Genomic DNA, 22,074 nt, shown 5'->3' with positions numbered 1-22,074 from the left:
TCGTATGGCTAAACATGAAATAACGAAAAGCCACATGACACAGAACCTTTTCAATGCTTTGTTTAACTTAACAACACACAAATATTTTTTCTTGTTTCAAAAATGTAATATTTTTTTTGTGGGTGGTGTGACGATGCAGGTTCAGCTCCACGCTCCCACCTGACTTCTGGGAGCTCTTGAACCCAACACTGTCGGTAATGTCACCGATGAGCTGGACAGTGAGACACACGAAGTAAGGTTTTTGCTTTTATTAAAAGCAAACCAAAAACAGTGTCCAAATAAATAGTGCAGTGCTTCAAATAAGTAATTAAATAAATACTCCATTAAAAGCTTGTGGAAAACCATGACAAATCAATAAAAACGAGGTTAAAAACAATGGCCCTTTAAATCAAAGCACAGTGCTTTTTTACTGGTGACTCCCTTGCTTCTCCCATCCAGGCGAGGCACCAGGGGAGTCACCCTACATGCAGCTGACCTTCGCTTGACTGGTCTGGTGGCCTCCCGATTCCTGGCTTCATTCAGCCCTCCACCAGAGTGAGACTTGGCTTCCCACAACAGCCAGGGCGCTCACGCTGGGGTTCCACTCTAAATCTCCGACTCACGCTGCCTTTGCTGCGGTGAGTCAACCTTCTCCTGGTCACTCCTGCTCCAAACAAGCGCTCAGCATGTACGAGCACTACTATCGATCCCTGGGTGTCGGCCAAACACCCCACTAGAGCTTGCCTATCCCAGCTGCTGGTAAACATCTGCGAGTCAGCGCTCTCTCTCTCTCTCTCTCTCTCACACACACTGGCTCCCGTGCTTCCAGCTTCCTTCTTCCTTAACCTCCGTTCCCTTTTACCTTCTCTTTCCCCCTCCACTCCCGCACTCCTATTATATATAATGGGGACGTGGATCAGGTGTGGTGATTAGCAGTTCCCGGCATCAATTACGGATGCGGGTGATTCCTCACCTGTGCACTTAAGTGAGAAAGCACATGGGAACTGCTCACCCCACACTACCACTCCCCCTCTTTAAGCCATGAGTGCGATGATTATCAATTTAAAACTGGCCTTTTCAATCTGAGCTGTGGAGCTGATATATCCCAGGTGGCTTTGTGGAGGTGCGATATGTGAGCCCTTGAGGTCTGGACGCGCCCCACCTCATGGGGGCCATCTTTTATGGCACTGTTCATAATCTTTCTAGAATCACTGTACTTCTTTCTTCTATTCTTCTATTACTGCTATATTGAATAAAACTTTAAGTATTACTGCTTCCACCCATCAACCCACTTATTGCCTTTAATGTTGTATGATGAAACATGACATAACGAAAAATTACATGACATAATAAATTCTGAGTGTTTTATTTAACTTAGAAGCACACACATATTTTTTCTTAATATATGTGGAGGTCTGATAAGGGGGCCCTTGAGGTCTGGAGGCATCTTTTACACTGCTGCTCACAAACTTTCTAGAACCACTGTACTTCTTCAGGAAACTGATTGAAATCTCAGTATCCAGTTGAAGTAATCTGTGGTAATCAGTGTATTTCTAAATTTAGTTTAAGAAAATATTAATTTACTTCATAAATTGAAATTGCCTACTGTTATTTTTAACTATATAATAGATTTAATGTTAGTACAGGAACATATTGTAACTTAGTTCACACCACCTAGTTCTGATTCCTCTATTAGTCAATAGCCTTTACAGTTTTTTACTTTTGTCATTCATTTGTTATCTAGTCTTGTAACAGAATTGCAAGACATTAATTCTGATCTAAAACTTTTATAGGTATTGTTCTGGGAACTATCTATATCGGTGGTTCTTTCATTGCTAACAATGACCTGTCAGCTGGTGAGTTGATGTCGTTCTTGGTAGCTTCCCAGACAGTCCAGAGGTAAACACCATTTTGTCTTTTTTTTTAATTAAATAATGTTATGGAAGCTGTATAAACTCTTAAATATTTATGAATAATACGTTATTATTCTTATATATGCCAACTTTTACTATTATTATAGTAAATTATTATTGTTAGTAGGATGTGCAGTGATGCAATGATCTGTGTTACTGCTTTATAGCTTCAGAGTCCTGTGTACAAATCATTGCTGATGGACTAACAATATGAAACATGCTTGTTCTCCATGTACAGTACCTGGATGGAATTTTACCAGAATACTCCAGGTTTATTCCCATATCCCCAAGACTTATAAGGCTGATGACTGTAAAGTGACCACATATAAGTGAATATGGTCATGTTTGTGAGGCAGGCCTGGCTGTTGCATTGCACATGCTCTTGATTAGGTTACTTTGATGGCTAAGTACTCTTCCCTGTTCCATTTATTCCTCCATGCTGCAGGCCTCTGACCCAACCTGTCTGACAGGGCCTATTATGATGTAGATGTATGATATATAATGGGGTATAACAGTAAAAGTGGAAGAGTAAGAGTGGAAGCACTGGCAATTTTTACATTTGTATGAGTTATTTATATTTTTGGTATCTGTATGATTGTTGGCAGATTTGTGCTTGCCAAATACAGATATTCCTAACTTCCTACCTTTTCCTAAACTTTTTTCTTACAGATGATACAGTATAACATATTTTTCCCCATTTATTCTGGCTACACCTTTTTATTGCTGTTATCATTACTGTTGCTTATTTGGCTGTCTTGAATGTACCTACAGCATGCTCTTTACCAAGACAGTGTTACTTCCTGTGCTGTTGATATATGAACATGATCATGAAACCACAGATACAAAGGTTTTCTTAATGATTTATACGTATCCTTGTGCCAGTTAACTGATACATTTCACAGGTTGCCCAACATGAACTTGAAAACTTTGATACCTGTGACAAAAGAAAAAAAGGTTCTATTGTAAAATAAATTTGCATAAAAAGACAATGGGCTAGTCAACTTTTTATAGGTAATGATATGGGCTGAATTTTGGTATCTTTGTTTACTCAGCAAATTAAATAAAAAAATCTGAAAGATGTGGCACAAGTATTTTGTTGTCTTAGAGTTAAGAATTGGTTAAGTTAAGGATGAAATATTAACTAATGTAGCATAGCTCTGAAGGTGAATGGCCACTTGAAAATCAGTAGCTGAGCTAATTTCTTAATTATTAAATGTTCGTATAGTATGTTTATAAACCATAGAACATAAATTTTATTTCTTGCTGCAAACTGTACGTTATGCAGTTTGTAAAATGTAATCATAATTTACTTTACAAAGCATATATACATGTACAGTGGCATACAAAAGCTGTTTGAAATGTCCATTACTTTGAATAGTTAAGTGACCAGAAGAAGAACTGACCACCAAAGGGTATAAAGTTAAAAATGACACAGTTTTTTTAATATTTTAAGGAATATTATGTTTTTATTTCCATCATTTACATTTAGTAATACCAAAAAAATGAAAAGGGCCTGAAGCAAAAGTTTGGGCACCCAACGTAGTCAATATTTAGTCAAGTTTTGTCAAGTATCAAAGCTTGCAAATGCTTTTTGTAGCCAACTAAGAGTACCTACTTGTTATTTACAATACAATACAGTACAATTTATTTGTGTATATCCCAAAATCACACAAGGAATGCAGCAATGGGCTTTAACAGGCCATATCTTTTGACAGCCCCCCAGCCTTGACTCTCTAAGAAGAGAAAAAAAACCTCCCAAAAAATACCCTTGTAGGGAGAAAAATGGAAGAATCTTAAGAAAGGCAATTTGAAGAGAGACCCCTTTCCAGGTAGGTTGGGCTTGCAGTGGGTGTCAGAAAAAAAACAGGGTAAATACAAAATAATATACAGAACAGAATACAAGTAATCCTCAAAACAATAAAATGTACTATAGTAATATTATAAGTGCAGAGCAAAATACAAGAGAAGATTATATCACATAATACGATTCAGATTTGTTCAGTGTCCTGGAGACCTCGGACATTAAGCTGCCTCCCCCCTACTGGCCGTTCTACACCTGGGTTATTGGTGGGCTGGCCAAAATGACGAAAGGACCCTTCTACCCGATGAATCCAGTGCTCTTCTGCCAGAGGTGACTTTCCTTAGCCAGGTAAACAACTTAGCAGTAGGGCAATGGAACCAAGTGCCACACTTGAGTATTAAGAAAAGAAACAGAATAGATGAGGATTAGTATCAAATTATAACTATCATTATTACTTCTGTTTTAGTGCCAGTGACTTAACAAAAGAGATGCAGTATGCACATTTAATCAGCATCTCTAGTCTGGGCCTGCTAAACTGAAGTAGTGAGTCTTCAGCTGGGATTTGAAAGCTGAAACTGAAGGGGCATCTTCTTATAGTAGTAGTGTAGACCATTCCACAGTTAAGGGGCCCTGTAACTAAAAGCTCAACCTCCCACTGTTATTTTATTAATTCTCGGAATCATAAGCAGACCGACATCTTGAGATCTGAATGTGTGCTCTGATTTGCAAGTAATGAGAAGTTCAGATATGTTTTCAGAGCGGGACCGAAAGTGATGTCTTCGGATTCAGGCAGAATTTCCCTGTGTCTGGTCTGCAGGGATAAATGGAGAAGGTTTGGTGCATCCCTACACCTCCAAGCCTGTCATGGAATTCCTTTCTCTTAGTTCATTTAGCTGGCTCACATGTGCACAGGTGTGACAACACAGATTTTCAGTGTTTAGGTTGGGAGACTGTGAAGGCCATGTCATCTTGTGCCTCTTGAGGTATTCAATTGTAGACTTTAAAATGTGTTTTGGATCATTTTCTTGCTGTTTTGGATCATTTTCTTGCTGTAGGACCCATCCTTTTTTTAACTTCAACCTTTTTTTATACATAGTGTATGCTTCCAGAATTTGCTGGTTTTTATTTGGATCCATTCTTTCCTTTACCAGTGACATTATCCCTGTGCCAGAGGCTGCAACACAAGCCCAAAGCATGATCGATCCACCCCTGTGCTTAATAATTGGAGAGGTGTTATTTTCTTGGAATTCTGCACCCTTTCTCTGTAACCATACCTTTGTACATTATGGTCAAAAAGTTCTATTTTGACTTCATCATTCCACAGGACTTGTCAAAATGTGTCAGGTTTGTTTAGATGTTCATTTGTAAACTCCAGGCACTGAATTTTGTGGCTAGGAGGTAAGAAAGTGTTTCTTCCACTGACTCTACAGTGAAGGTCATATTTGATCAGGTGTTGCTGCACAGTAGAACAGTGCACAGTCACTCCACAGTCTGCTAAATCTTCCTGAAGATCTTTTGCATCCAATGGGGTTTTTTATTTGTCTATCTAGCAATCCAATGAGAAGTTCTTTCAGAAAATTTTCTTGGTTTTCCAGACCTCAACGTCACCTCCACCATTCCTGTTAACTGCCATTTCTTAAATACATTACAAACTAAGGAAACAGCTACCTGAATATGCTTGTTACCATCTTGTACCCTTCTCCTGCTTTGTAAGCATCAATTATTTTATTTTTTAGTGTGCTAGGCAACTGCTTAGAGGAGCCCATGACTGCTGATTTTTGGGACACAGTTTGAGGACTCAGAGAATTTATACATCACCTGGGGTTTCCTAATGATGACTGTAAACAAGCCATAGCCCTAACAGGTTAATTAAAGTCTGAGACCTTGGTAAAACTTATCTGAGACCTCAAATATCTTGGGGTGCCCAAACGTTTGCATTGTAATCTGATATAAAAGACTGAAAATAAATGAGTTATCTTTAACTTTATGCCCTTTGGTGATCAGTTCATCTTCTGTTCATTCAAATGTTCACAGTAATGGACATTTTAAGCAAGGGTGCCCAAACTTTTTCATGCCACTGTAATTGTGTGTAAACCACAAATAATACAGAACAGTAATATTAATAATTAGCTAATATAACATAACATTTTTATATCCTTTTAATCTAACTTGAGGTCACACCTGGCTGCAGGACTTGAACCAAGGGCACTGGATTGATGAGGCAGATGCCTTTATTAACTCCTGCTCAGTATTAACAATAATGTATTGTAAATAATTATACAGGAGTCAAAGTATTGGGGCACCAACAAGCCCTTATTTAATGCCAGCAGATGGTAAGTGGCTAAAAGAATGAAAATAAATAGCATTTGCAGGTGCTTTAAATACAAAAGAATGCAGAGATCCTGAGTATTCTAACTCATTTGCTGAGAAGTCCAAGACTCCTTCTAATGCTGGGTGGTTTTAAAGTGCTGGATCCTGGAAGCTTAATGTCAGATACCTGGAAGTGAGGTAGTTCTTTCTCTGGCCAACATCTGAAAAAAGAGATATTGCATGAAAAATATCAATCCCTTTTGTTCCATTGATTGTATGTCTTACCTGTCCAGAGTCCTAAAGACGTATGACACATGAAAAATAATTAAGCTGCAATGCAAGCAGTTTTTCAGTCTTCAAAAACTGGTTGGTGCTCTCATGTTAAATAATAATTGCAATTACATGTATAATCTTTATAAAGCTTTTTAAAATAGTAACAAAGACATACCAAGTGAGAGCAGTTACGAAAGTGTGGAAAGATGCCAGCCCATACCACAGACAGAGTTGCAACTTCACAATGTCCTTAAAGCACACACTTTAATTTTGCTCTTCCTTCTTCTATAGCACACAGTGCACAATCACAAACAAATCAATAACTCAGTTCATTTTTACTTTACTTTTCTTCTCCTTTCCTTACTCTTCAGCCTTCTCCACTCCTCTCCTCATAAGCTCTGCCCTCTGCCTCCCGACTCTGGCTTCTCGAATGGAGTGAGGCGGCTCCTTTTATATTGTACCCGGATGTGCTCCATGTGCTCGTTGATGGTCTTCCTGCAGAACTTCCTAGTGTGGCGGAAGTGCTGCATGGGCACCCAGAAGCACTCTATGTGCCTGGATTCTCTTCTTTCAGCACTTCCTGGTTTGGTGAAAGTGCTGCAGTCCAGGGCTTAACAAATGTCCAGGTGCCCCTTGGCAGTGGCCACTGGCCCCTACAGGGTTGAGCTTCCAACAGCATTTAAGTGAATAGCATAAGCTATTTAAATGCATAAGGGAAAGGACAACAATTAAGTCAGCTGGGGTTTTAATCTGGATTCAGTGTCAAGACAATATCTCAGGAACATGGTTTTTTGTATATTTTTGGTATATTCATAGTGCCCTGCAATATGAAAAATGAAATGCAGTATATCTAGTAATCAGAGATGAAGTAATGTGGCTATGATGTTGAAAGACCATACCTATAGTTTGTCCTGGTAATGTCATAGCCTTATAACTTTAAAAAGTTTCAATACTTTGTGAATGTACATATATATAGAATTATTACGACTTTTAGTCTCTTACTGTTACTAATCTTCATCTTTATTGTTTTTCTACTGAAAGTAAGTATGTTCTTGTCCCAAACTTTGTACCTGTTATGCAGAACAATGCTGTTTTACTCACAAAATTTAATAATAAAAATAATAATACATTTTATTTATTTGTAGGCATCTTTCTAAACACTCAAGGACACCGAACAATAGATAAAACACAGATTATAAACAAAGCTAAAACACAAAAATTAAAATCAGACAGAGCAATTGTAATCAAAGAGAAAAAACAGTCTTAAATAAATGACTTTTAAAGTTTAGATCTGAAAAATGAAAATTATTCAATATTTCTAAATTAGATTTAAATTTAGATCTTAATAGAGCAAATAACTGAAACAAATACAATACTCATTCACTCATTTATAAAATTATTTTTTCTGTTACAAAAAATTACCTATATGTTTTATTTAAACATGACATGTATACTCTGGCCAATGCTGTTTCCCTGTGCCTGCACCCATTGCTTGCAGTGGGATGGGATTTGGCTTTGCCGGATTCTGAAATGGGTTAAGCGTGTTTGAGAATTACCAATAGACTCACTATATTTAGCCAGTTCATGATTATAATGTATTTATTAGATAAATCCATATTGCCCTAGAAATATACTGTATTTTGTAAAATGTTTCCAAATATTTTAGCTTATGTATGGATTTTTTTTTGCAGGTCCTTGGCCAACATTTCTATCCTTTTTGGACAGGTGAGCTGCAGAAGTGGTGCATGTAACCCTATAAGCACATTTAAGGAACAGCATCATCTATCACCACTGTATGACTAGAATTGTTATATTTTACAAAATCTTCAATTATCTGTTTACTAAAATGCTGACCACTCAAATAATCAGTTAAATCAGATGCATTATTCTAAATGTATACCAGTTTTAGATAAGTTTGTATCTGCTTTAGGGCTTCACAGACCACTGTTTGATCCTTGTCCAGTCATTTTGTATGGAGTTTGCGTGTAGTATCCAGGTATTCTGGAATCTTGCCATATTTCAAAGACAAGTGTAAATTGTGACATTCAGTTTAACAGTTTTTGAGTTGGTGGTTGTGTATGTGTGTGTATGTGCATGTATGCGCGCGTGTATTTGTGTGTGTGTGGACTATGATAGACAAGCTTCCTGTCCAGACTGCCTCCAGCTCCCCACAAACTTGGAAAAAAAATATATATAGGTTTTCAGACATTGGTTAGATAAACGAATCTAGAAATGTCTTTATTTTTTATAGGTGGCTAATTAAGTAAAAAATAAATTTATAATGAATTCTAACAGGCATTGAGAGGATTTAGTATGCACTCTACTACTACAGACAAAATGTACTTCCGCATCAAACAATGCATAACTGCTTTCAAAAACTTTAATTATAACAGCATGTTGCATTTGATATTCTGTGTGTATATTTTTCATTATATGTGTCCAATTACATTATGCAAATATATTTTTTAAACTCTTCATCATTCTTTTCATGATCATTTTCTTATTTTTACTTCCCAGACAGGAAAGGGATTATCGAAGACATGACATAAAGGAAAAACTTGAGTTTTGTGTTTTTGATGAGGCATCATATTTTCAACATTACATCAAACAGTTGTTTATTTTTAGTAATGTACAGTGTGGGTTATGTATCATTATTTTGTTCTTTCATGCATAGTTTAATGGTGTATCCGTCTGGGGAAAAAATGTTATGGGCAGGTTTAGGGAATGCAAGATAATAAGTCTCCTATAGTGAAAAACCCAAAAAGCAATTTTCTTATGCTCACAGAGTGGCTTTATGTAAAATATTTGGCTATGAAGTGTTAAAGTGTCACAATTGTACCTTTCATAATCACCCTTTCATAAAGTTTATATGGTGCAGAATTTGCTATTTATATTTATTAACACTAGAATTACCAGAGCCTACGAAAAAACTCGTAATTCCGTCCCACCATAAATTGCTTCTTAAATCCCTTCACACCTCTCCGCCAGCGTCCTTTGTCCTCTAAATGTGCTGATAAAGAGAAGCTAGGAGCAGCCGGCTATTCCATCCCCCCACCAATTTAGAGCGTGCACGAACTTCTCTCAGCTCATGCCTTGATTGAGTATCTGGGAGTGAAGTGGAGTTTTAGAGTGGAAATAATAGATCGTTATTTGGAACACATGCATTTCATGTCTGTTCCGTTTCTACAGTAATCTGTGTCAACACATTGTTAAAACAGAAACGTTTTTTATATTCTAGTAGTAGATGATAAAATGTAGGCATAAACTATATAATGTATGAAGCCTGAAGTCCAAATAACAAAGAAACATTTTCACAAAAGGTACAAATATAACACAATTGCACTTTTATTCAAAAATATAACTGCAGAAACAAAAAGCCGCCTTAACATGCGACATTGACAGCCGTTTATTATAACTGCCTCCGTGGTGTAATAGAATTAGTTCTTGCCTTGGAATCAAAAGGTCGCGAGTTCGATCCTGCACCACTCCGTTTTGAGAAGTAAGCTGCTCTTAGTCTTACTATTTTAGAATAAAAGCATACATTTGATTTCAGTCTGTAACAGCCTGTGCAATTTATGATCCTTGTAAAGGTTAGCTTTTTTTTAATTCACTTTTCATTCTCTCAGTCGCGTTCAGAATCAATCCATACAACCCCATCTGACACGGCTGTTTTCACTAAAGACGCGCTATAGCTCTGCAGTGTACCACGATGCTTACTAACGCCCCCCCCCCAAACACAGGAACATAAGTTGGTGTAAAAGTAAAACAATGGGCAGATGGGGAATGTCTGATGATTGCATATAGCGCCGAAGTTACTGCTGTTTACCATTCTCTCCTCTGCATGCCCTGGTGTACAAAAGAAACAGAATACAGACGCGCTATAGCTCTGCGTTGTACCACGAGGCATACTAACGCACCCCCAAAGGGTTCTGACACACAGACGCTGGCGAAGCTGCCTTCTTCGTATCTCACCGTAACTTGCTTTTCTTTTTATTCAGTCCCCGCATGTTGCTGTATGCTGTTTCGTTTGTACTCCAGGACATGCAGAGGAGAGAATGGTAAAGAGCAGTAACTTCGGCGCTATATGCGATCATCAGACACTCCCCATCTGCCCGTTGTTTTGTTATACTTTTACACCAACTTATGTTCCTGTGTTTTAGCATGCTCAAACTTGCATGCTCAAAAAATACAGGTGTAATGCTACGAAAAGTGCACGCAGACACTTCATTTCGCAAACAAAAAGTGCAATTTATTCAAGACTACCTGTATAACCAAAGAAAAAAGAAAGCAAGTTACAGTAGGCGATTGATGCGACAGCTTGCATGGTGCAATGCTGAAAAGTGCTGATTTTCATTCCGTGCTATATAAAATCATCACATTCAAAATATTAACAGTTCCCACACACCCAAGGACCGTCCTTCCTACATTTACGACACGTGTACTTGTTGCAGTGCACACAACTCTCTGTGCTATGGTTCCTATTACACTGAATGAGCACCTGACACTGTACTTTCTTCCCTGGGGGAAGGTCCCGCATCAGAGAATTTCCAGTTCCTGCATAAATTCACACCCGATCTGACGCTGTTCGTTTTCAAATAATATTGCATTAGTGCGATGATATTTTCACATATATTGTCTCTTTCTTTCAGGTGTGTAATAGAAACCACAGCATAGAGAGAAGTGTGTACATTGCTTCTTACAGGAAAAGGCGATGGAAAAAGTGCACTTTTGTTATACTTTTACACTAATATATGTTCCTGTGTTTGAACGACACGGACAGATGGGGAGTGTCTGATGATTGCATATAGCGCCGAAGTTACTGCTCTTTACCATTCTTTCCTCTGCATTTCCTGGAGTACAAAAGAAACAGCGTACAGCAACATGCGGGGACTGGTAGGAACACTCAATAAAACTGAATAAATAGAAAATCAAGTGACGGTGAGATACGAAGAAGGCAGCTTCGCCAGCGTTTGAGTGTCAGAATCCGGTTTATGGGGGGGGGCGTTAGTATGCATCGTGGTACACTGCAGGGCTATAGCGCGTCTTTAGTGAAAACAGCCGTGTCAGATGGGGTTGTATGGATTGATTCTGAGCGCGACTGAGAGAATGAAAAGTGAATTAAAAAAAAGCTAACCTTTACAAGGATCATAAATTGAACCGGCTGTTACAGACTGAAATCAAATGTATGCTTTTATTCTAAAATAGTAAGACTAAGAGCAGTTTACTTCTCAAAACGGAGTGGTGCAGGATCGAACTCGCGACCTTTTGATTCCAAGGCGAGAACTAATTCTATTGCACTACGGAGGCAGTTATAATAAACGGCTGTCAATGTCGCATGTTAAGGCGGCTTTTTGTTTCTGCAGTTATATTTTTGAATAAAAGTGCAATTGTTGTGTTATAGTTGAACTTTTTGTGAAACTTTTTTTTTGATATTTGGACTTCAGGCTTCATACATTATATAGTTTATGCCTACATCTTGTCATCTACTACTACAATATAAAAAACGTTTCTGTTTTAACAATGTGTTGACACAGATTACTGTTGAAACGGAACAGACATGAAATGCGTGTGTTCCAAATAACGATCTATTATTTCCACTCTAAAACTCCACTTCACTCCCAGATACTCAATCAAGGCATGAGCTGAGAGAAGTTCGTGCACGTTCTAAATTGGTGGGGGGATGGAATAGCCGGCTGATCCTAGCTTCTCTTTATCAGCACATTTAGAGGACAAAGGATGCTGGTGGAGAGGTGTGAAGGGACTTAAGAAGCAATTTATGGTGGGACGGAATTACGAGTTTTTTCGTAGGCACTGGTAATTCTAGTGTTAAAGAGATACATGCTATTTAAAATATTCACACAAAACCAAGACAGCTTAATTTTCCAGTCTAGGCATAAACTTCTGATTATGTAAAGCTTTAAGCTGGATTGCTGTTAAATTGTGGTTTAAAATATTATCACTTTTCTATAAATCAGGTGTGGTGCGTAGCAGGCAGAAGTATCCATTGATCCCTGTATTCTGTATGGTGTCTGTATTAAGAAACCAATCAGTCATAGTTGTTTAAAGTTAAATCTAATATATATTTTGTGTTCAAAATTGATCAACTTATACATGCAAAATGCAAGGCAGATTCAATACCATAGCTGTTATAGTGCAAGACAAAAGGTTTATAAAAACACTTCACAGGCTGGTTTATTTTTGACCTGCTCCCTTAAGTCATGGTAATAAATTTTAGGACTACATCTGTGGAAGAGTTTTTTTAAGTGGTTAAGAGACATTTGTTTTCTTTACTCAACTTTTGTTATGAAAAATGCTAGTATGACATTGTTTGCTTTCCAGTATGTATATGTTTCAGTTATACATTGCACAGAATTTCACATTGTTGTATTCTGAAAATCAAATAATTTATTTGTCCATATTTTTGCATCATTTTGCCAGGTTGTCAGAGGAATGAGTGCTGGAGCAAGGGTCTTTGAACACATGGTGCTGGAGCCTACTATTCCACTAAAAGGGGGAATAAGCATCCCCTTAAACCTGCTGACTGGTCACATCAAATTCAGTAACATTTCCTTCAAGTAAGATTGATTTCTTCAGGTATTATTTATTGAGATGAACTGTTGATTAGTTTGTGTAGAAAAAAACAATTTTTAGAAAGCAGGTACAATGTGAAATATTTACAACCCCAGGTTTCCACCTTAACTACAGATAATTAAAATCATTATAATAAAACCTCAAGCCACATTGCCAAAATAGCCTTGCAGTGTTCCTTGAAATATTTGGGATCCAATGAGAAAATGTAATGGCAAATGAAGAAACAGAGAGACAACCCTAAATATGTGCAGGAATGTGCAGAGAAAATAAATGTCTGAAAGGATCAGAGATATAACCGTAATAATCATTCTTAAAATCTCTCAAGTAGCATATATAGGCTGTGTATACAACATGCCAGCCCTGAGGAAAAATACTGGTCTCTTTTTACTTATTTAAGAACTCTTCTTTTTTTTTTTAAGGTGCAACATGGTCCCATTTTTCTTATCTAACATCCATGTTGCTCCCCAATCACAGGTTCTCTTTTTCTGTGATAACAGCATGTAGAGGTATAGTCTGTCCTACTCTATGTCAACTTTGATACCCTTAGCTTGTTGTGACTTTTTCCTAACTGATCATCCCAGCATAGTATTTACTTCTGAGTGTTAAAGTTCTTTAGACCAACCAGAATTCCTTGGGGGAAAGACATTTGAAAGATTAATTACTCAGTATGCAATATAAAGTGGAATATACTGTATGCCCTTTTAATGATAAGAGAAGATAAGAGCCAACATAACTCCGTTTGAATGAACAATGGAAAGTAGAAGAAAACATTGTTGCAGGTAGATATAAAGGTTAAATAAACCACAGAACAAAAACAACATAATTTTAGTGGAATTTCCTTCAATCAGAGGATAGCAGAGTTTTGTTTACAATATGTGTTTGTGCTATTTCTGTACTTTGACCAGTGCAGAAGCCAGACTGGAATTTCTCTAATAAATTGTGATGTGTAAGGTGAGACTTAAGCAGATTGGCAGTTATTTTTTCAAGTATTTTAGAGAGACTGGGTAAATTTAAAATGGGTCTAAAATTATTAAGTGTATTTGGATTTAGGTGCAACTTTTTAAGTAATGGTTTGATAACACACATTTCACAAATATAAACAAATAAGAATGAATGGTTTAGTACAGTAATTAAGTGTTTGTTATTCAGCATTACTTCAGTACTGATTGAGATGTTTATAACAATTCATTTCATTTATATAGCACCTACTATCAGGCAGGGGCAAATCCCAGATTTTCGAGGGCTGATGAGGTTGCAAACAGATTTGCATAATTATTTTGCTTTAAAAAAGTGATGGATAAAGTTAGGCCAGTACCAGGCTCCTATGTTATTTTCCTTTATACCACCCATTTGAAAAGACAATGGCATCAGAAAATGTTGAAATAATAACAGCAGTATATTACAAAAGCCATGAAAATTGATAAAATCACTAACAAATAAGATGCAACTCCATGCAACACTCCTCCCGACACATTATACATATTTAAAAAAAGTCTTGTACTATAAATGGGCGGAATCCAGATGTGAAATAACATGCTGCTCCAGTGGTAATAATGTATTTAACTCTTCACTGACAAACAGTTTAAAAAGCAAAAAATGGCAAATAGCCCTACTAACAATATCCAGAAGTCTGCACTTTCCTCTTCCTTGATGAACACCGTGGATTAGGTATGTTCCAATAATTCACTGTTGAACTTTTCAGGTTGCCAGTTTCGTAATCCTCATGACTGTGAATGCAAATACTGCTACTAATGTAACATGTTTCTTATGCTATAATTTGAATTAACTTCCTTTTAAATATTCTCAGACCTTAACTGCAATTACCTTGGCTGTATAGTATCTGAGTTTCACGCCTGTGTTACATGATGAACACAAACCAATAAAGACTACACTACCCATAAGCCCTTCCATATCCTTACAAACCCACCTTAAAAGCACAGACCCCAATATTATCTTTTTAAGTGGGGTCTAGTATTCTACAACGTAGATATAACATTACAACATGTAACAACCAACCATTAATACATTTACAAAATACATACATATACATAAAAGAAAGAACGCTTAACAGAACACAATACTAGTTTAGAACTCTGCAGGATCTCAGGAACTACTACAACTAAAAATGCTTATAGCTCTGGGCATAGAAGAGTTTTTAAAGTGGGTGCACTTAGCCCTTGAGAATCTCACTCTGCAGCTGGATCACAACAAATCAAACTTCTGAAATGGAGGAGGAGTTCAGAAGCAGGCAAATGTTTTGTTTAAATGTGAAAATCATCACATTATCTAAGGAAGATTTAGGAGAAATTATGCACCAGGAACAGAAAGACATGCAGTACAGCTTGGGAAAATCACAAGAAAACCAGTGCATATTCTGATTCACAGTTGTATACTTGGTGAACCCTCTTTCTAGACAGAAATAAGAGCTAGTGGAACAAAAGACTATTAAAGGAGTTATTACTTTAAAGAAGGGAGTATTAAATATACTAAACTGTAGGGGCCACTTTAAAAACTATAGTGCACACTGTCTGGGGGCATCAACCCCAGAATTGGAAGTGCCAAACTGTTTTCAGGTCCTTGCGGAACTAAACAATGTCACTGAAGATTCTGATGTGTTAGGTAGGAATGGGGACCCCAAAGGGCCACCTCAAAACCAGTTTCCAGAAGGAGAGAGGTAGTGATAGCAGGGAACTCATTAGGGGGATTGAAGTGCAGGTTTGGTCCAGAGACAGAGAATTTTGAATGAAGTGTTGCCTTCTGGGTGAACAGTTGGGAGACCTCCCTAGAAGGGTTGGCAGGCTCTAGGCCAGTGAGTGATGGATCCAGTTGATATTGTCCATGTTGGAACAAATTACATATATAAGGATACTCTGTTAGTTCTGCAGTACCGATTTAAAGAGTCTTTTAAAGAGTAGTCTTCTCTGTATTTCTGCCTGTGCCACACAACAGTCCAATTAAGACTAAGGAGATTTGAAGGCTTAATGTGTGACTCAAATCTTGGTGTAGGGTAGAAGGGTATAGGTTTATGGGACATTGGGACTCCTTTTGAAACAGATGTGATCTGTTCCGCCACAACAGGTTATATCTGAACTGGCGGAGCACCAATGTATTTTGGAGGTATATGTGTAGTTTATTTGAGGAACTAGGAAGTAGGTTTGCAAAGAGTTTAGGAAATGCCAGGTTTAGAACTGTACAGGATGGAACAAAAAGTTTAAAAATAAAAATGCATAGTAATGTAAATTTTAACCCAAAGTTTAAGGGCAAAAGTAAATTGAGTAACACATAAAAAAATGGGTATGATTTAATCTGCATCCAGCCCTTTAAGCAGGTCCTCCAACTTAAAGGGTTGGTGGAAGGATTGGCCTTCCAGCCACCATAAAAAGCCTTGCACTATTCCAGTGTGGTGCTGAGGTGTCACCTGCTGTACTTGGGGTCCCAAGTGTGGTGGGTGCAGCAATGCACTATCCGCACATGCTCCCAACCTCTCTCTCTCTCTCTTAATGCCAGAAGTAGCAAATATAAAATAAGTGAGTTGGAGATGTATGTAGCGGAGCATAATTATGATATTATCGCAAGAAGAGAAATCTGGCTAAATAAGAAAGATGAGGATGAGTATAGCATAGAAGGATACACATTCTAGGTAGGATACACAGAGCAGAGAAGGAGGTGGGATTACTGTTTATATAAAACAGAAGTTTTCAATTGGACGATGAATCCCATCTCAATAAGGACATCTGACTTTGTCTAGAAAGCTTTAAAGAAAGAGGCCTTATTTTCGAAGTATAGTAGACCACCCAATGCAGACAGTTTTTTCAGTTCATATCTTTTTAATACCATTAAAGCAGCAAGTTTACAATAGGGATATTATAGTTATGCAAGACTTTAAATACCTGTATATTAACAGGGCTAACCTTGAAAATAGTGGAACTCTAGGAGTTTTTAGAACTAATCAGTGATTGGTTTTTAACACAGTATGTTAAAGCACCAATACAGGGCAAAGCCTGTCTAGTTTTAGTATCTTGTAGTAAACAAGATAGAATTGAGGATGTAGAGGTGATTGAACCACTATGGTCAAGCGACTGTAATATAATAAAATTCTCCATGTTTTGGAAGAGTGTGGATGTGAAGACTAAAACTGTTAAGTTTAAGTTTGAATGGCAAATTTTGATTAGATACGTCAAAGTCTAGGGAGAATGGAGTTGAAAAAGAAGCAGTATAAGGTGTATGGTAGTAATAACTCCAATGTGAATTGTAGGGTTTTGAGAACATGATGGCAACCATTAAAAAGTTTATTAGGAAAGCTAAAAGGCAGTTAGAGAGGAATATAGCAGATAAGTTAAAGATGACCCAAAAAGATTCTTTTAGTATTATAGTAGTAAATGAACAGTCAAGAAAAAGGGGAAGTGAATCAGGAATAGTAAAAGGGAATTAAAAAATACATACACTAAAATAGCATCTGCTCTAAACTCACATTTTTCTGAGATCTTCACGTGTGAAGAGGTAGATATCCTCCCAGTGGTAAAAGTGATCATTAAGGAGGTACTGAGTGATTTGGAAATGGTAGAGGCAAAACTACTGCTTAAATAGGCTGAAATCAAACAAATCGCCAGGGCCAGATAATATCCTCAAATTCTTAAGGTGGTTAGTGGGTACATATGTATGCACTTAACACATATTTTTATGAAGTTGCTGCACACTGGGGAAATTCTGAAAGACTGGAAAATGCAAAATATCCCGTGTAACAAAAAGCGCTAGGCACCTGACCTGACACAGATTCACACTGGAGGCACTTTTATTTTTCTTCATCTGTGGGGCACTCTTCCCTGTAATCCCCACAGGCACAACACAGTCCCAAGTGTAACATAAACACACCAAAACACCACACTCCTCTCTTTCTTCCACCACCACCACACCTCCTAGGCAACCTTGTCCTCCTCCACCTGACTCTGGCCGCTGAGTGGTGGTTGCTGGCTCCTTTTATTGGGCACCTGAAAGTGCTGCAGGTGCTTGATTGCCAATATCCAGCTGCACTTCCGGGTGTGGCAAAACCAATGCCCAGAAGGGTCCAGCAGCTCCTGCTGCAGCACCCCCTAGCGGCGCCTGTGGAACTCAACAGGGCTGCGCAACACTCCAACCCCCATGAAGCCCTGGGGGAGTCCAAAGCACCGCTGCAACCCAGGGAGGCTGCCACCTAGCGTCCAGGGGGAGATACTGGGTTTCCCATTCTTGCTCCCCTGGAACATACAGTATGCTGCAGGGGCGTCACAGCCGGGCATGGGCCCTGGCTGCCTGCCACACCCATTATATAAAAAGGTAAGCAGCAGGCAGGTCCAAGCAACTATAAACCAGTAAGCTTAATGAGTTTAATCACAGGTAAATTAATGGAAGGAATTATTAAGGAAAGGTTTGAGCAGCACATGGCAAGAACAGGAGGTTTATTGAACAGTCAGCATGGGCTCAGAAGAAGGAGGTCATATTTTACTAACATGCTGAAATTCTATGAGGACACAACAAAAGAATATGATGAATGTGGAGCATAAGATATTATTTGGTGTATCTTGGGCTTTCAGTTAACATTGATAAAGTGCTGCATGAGAGGTTGGGCATCAAATTAAAAGAAGCTGGAGTTTAGGGTTTTGTGTGTAGATGTGTGCAAAATTGGCTTAGACATGGTAGGCAGATGGTTATGGTGAGAGGAACCCTTTTAGAGTTGGCCAATATTAAGAGTGGTGTCCCACAAGGGGTCAGTATTAGGGCCACATATATTATATATATATATATAGATAGAAGTATAATTGAGATGGTTAAGTTTGCAGATGATACTAAGCTAGATGGCATACAATTCCAAATGTGCTGAATCATTATAGAGGGACTTGAGCAACATACAGTCTTGTGCAGATTTGTGGAAGATGAAGTTTAATGTAAGCAAATGTAAAGTATTACTTGTAGAAAGTAAAAATGTTAGGTTTGAATACACAAATGGGCGGTCTAAAGGTCAAAAGTACACCTTATGAGAAGGACTTAGGAGTTGTAGTGGACTTGACAATATCATCTGTCAGACAGAATTCTGAAGCCATTAAGAAGGCTAACAGAACATTAGGTTATAGAGCACGACGTGTGGAGTACAAGTCCAAGGAGGTTATGCTCAAGCTTTATAATACACTGGTGAGGCCTCACTAGGGGGACTAGTGATTCCAGGGCTACAGGGGATAAATTAAGAAGAAAGATTTCAGTTTAAGCAAAAGAAGATTAAAAGGAGACATGATTGAAGTGTTTAAAATAATGAAGGGAGTTAGTACAGTGAATTGAGAATGTTACTTTGAAATGAGTTCATGAAGAACTCAAAGACACAGTTATAAACAAGTTAAGGGTATGCCTTGAGGGACTTTCAAAACAACATTTGATGTTATTTCGGAAGAACTCAGTTGATACGACAGGCAAGCTTTGTTAGGGCTGAATGGCATGTTCTCGTCTAGATTGTTCTAATGGCGAGAGACTGAGAGAGAAAGTATACAAGAAGGCATAAGAAAAAAATGAATTACACCCTAAAGTAATCTGGCAGTGTGACTCACATACAAGTTTCTTCTCTTACCTCACATAAACACACAAACATATAATTGCTCCCACCCATACATAATAAATCCCCACATATATTATTATTTTTAAAGAAAGAAGAAAATAATAAAAGTGTCTTGAAAGCCATATTTTTGGAAAGACTAACATTTAATGGAAGACCCTTGTCAGGTAACATACTTTAGTCTGTCATAATCATTACACGAGTTTCTCTACATGACTTGAAACATATTGAAGTATGAACAAAACAGGAGAAAAAAAAACTGCAGTAATATATATATATATATTTTTATATATATATATATATATATATATATATACTGCTCAAAAGAATTAAAGGAACACTTTTAATCAGAGTATAGCATAAAGTCAATGAAATTTATGGGATATTAATCTGGTCAGTTAAGTAGCAGAGGGGGTTGTTAATCAGTTTCAGCTGCTGTGGTGTTAATGAAATTAACAACAGATGCACTAGAGGGGCAACAATGAGATGACCCCAAATCAGGAATGGTTTAACAGGTGGAGGCCACTGACATTTTTCCCTCCTCATCTTTTCTGACTGTTTCTTCACTAGTTTTGCATTTGGCTACAGTCAGTGTCACTACTGGTAGCATGAGGCGATACCTGGACCCTACAGAGGTTGCACAGGTAGTCCAACTTCTCCAGGATGGCACATCAATACGTGTCATTGCCAGAAGGTTTGCTGTGTCTCCCTGCACAGTCTCAAGGGCATGGAGGAGATTATAGGAGACAAGCAGTTACTCTAGGAGAGCTGGAGAGGGCCATAGAAGGTCCATAACCCATCAGCAGGACCAGTATCTGCTCCTTTGGGCAAGGAGGAACAGGATGAGCACTGCCAGAGCCCTACAAAATGACCTCCAGCAGGCCACTGGTGTGAATGTCTCTGACCAAACAACCAGAAAGACTTCATGAGGGTGAACCAAGGGCCCCATGTCTTCTAATGGGCCCTGAGCTCACTGCCCAGCAGCATGCAGCTCGATTGGCATTCGCCATAGAATACCAGAATTGGCAGATGCACCACTGGTGCCCTGTGCTTTACAGATGAGAGCAGGTTCACCCTGAGCACGTGACAGAAGTGAAAGGGTCTGGAGAAGCCATGGAGAACATTATGCTGCCTGTAACATCATTCAGCATGAGCAGTTTGGTGGTGGGTTAATGATTATCTAGGGAGGCATATCCATGGAGGGTCACACAGACCGCTACAGGCTTGACAAAGGCACCTTGGCTGCCATTAGGTATCAGGATGAAATCCTTGGACCCATTGTCAGACCCTATGCTGGTACAGTGGCTCCTGGTGCACGACAATTCCTGGCCTCATGTGGTGAGAGTATGCAGGCAGTTCCTGGAGGATGAAGGAATTGATACCATTGACTGGCCACCACACTTTCTTGACCTAAATCCAATAGAACACCTCTGGGACATTATGTTTTGGTCCATCCAATGCCACCAGGTTGCACCTCAGACTGTCCAGGAGCTCAGTGATGCCCTGGTGCAGATCTGGGAGGAGATCCCCCACAACACCATCTGTCATCTCATTAGAAGCATGCACTGATGTTGTCAGGCATGTATACAAGAACACAGGGGCCATACAAAGTGCTGCGTACAATTTTGAGTTGCTGCAATTAAATTTTGGCAAAATGGACTAGCCTGCCACATAATTTTTTCACTCTGATTTTTGGGGCATTTTGAATTCAGGACTCTGTAGGTTGATCATTTTCATTTCCATCAAACGATGTGGTATCCTTTCGTTCCTAACACATTACCCAGTCTATATCAGTATAGATATCCAGGAGGATTTCTTTTTCCCATTGAGATCTGATGTGTTTTCAAAGTGTTCCTTTAATTTTTTTGAGCAGTTTATATATATATATATATATATATATATATATATATATATATATATATATATATATATATATATATATATATATATATACACACACTCACCTAAAAGATTATTAGGAACACCATACTGATACGGTGTTTGACCCCCTTTTGCCTTCAGAACTGCCTTAATTCTACGTCACATTGATTCAACAAGGTGCTGAAAGCATTCTTTAGAAATGTTGGCCCATATTGATAGGATAGCATCTTGCAGTTGATGGAGATTTGTGGATGCACATCCAGGGCACGAGCTCCGTTCCACCACATCCCAATGATGCTCTATTGGGTTGAGATCTGGTGACTGTGGGGGCCATTTTAGTACAGTGAACTCATTGTCATGTTCAAGAAACCAATTTGAAATGATTCGAGCTTTGTGACATGGTGCATTATCCTGCTGGAAGTAGCCATCAGAGGATGAGTACATGGTGGTCATGAAGGGATGGACATGGTCAGAAACAATGCTCAGGTAGCCCGTGGCATTTAAACGATGCCCAATTGGCACTAAGGGGCCTAAAGTGAGCCAAGAAAACATCCCCCACACCATTACACCACCACCACCAGCCTGCACAGTGGTAACAAGTTCTCATTCTGTTTATGCCAAATTCTGACTCTACCATTTGAATGTCTCAACAGAAATCGAGACTCATCAGACCAGGCAACATTTTTCCAGTCTTCAACTGTCCAATTTTGGTGAGCTTGTGCAAATTGTAGCCTCTTTTTCCTATCTGT

General features: G+C 38.4%; 1 protein-coding gene across 3 annotated transcripts in view; it reads left to right on the top strand.

Moving 5' to 3' along the window:
* Positions 1–22,074, top strand: part of abcb8 (ATP-binding cassette, sub-family B (MDR/TAP), member 8) — a 178,743-nt gene that overhangs the window by 93,464 nt on the left and 63,205 nt on the right. For all 3 annotated transcript variants that reach the window (XM_039753298.1, XM_039753299.1, XM_039753300.1), the window contains 3 exons: positions 1,773–1,878; positions 7,968–8,001; positions 12,715–12,851. In XM_039753298.1, the coding sequence (XP_039609232.1) occupies positions 1,773–1,878; positions 7,968–8,001; positions 12,715–12,851 (277 nt within the window). The remainder of the gene's footprint in view (positions 1–1,772; positions 1,879–7,967; positions 8,002–12,714; positions 12,852–22,074) is intronic.

Source organism: Polypterus senegalus, chromosome 5 (assembly GCF_016835505.1).
Source record: "Polypterus senegalus isolate Bchr_013 chromosome 5, ASM1683550v1, whole genome shotgun sequence".
Classification (NCBI taxonomy): domain Eukaryota; kingdom Metazoa; phylum Chordata; class Cladistia; order Polypteriformes; family Polypteridae; genus Polypterus; species Polypterus senegalus.
The sequence above is the reverse complement of the archived record's forward strand: the minus strand, read 5'-3'. Positions and strand labels throughout refer to the sequence as shown.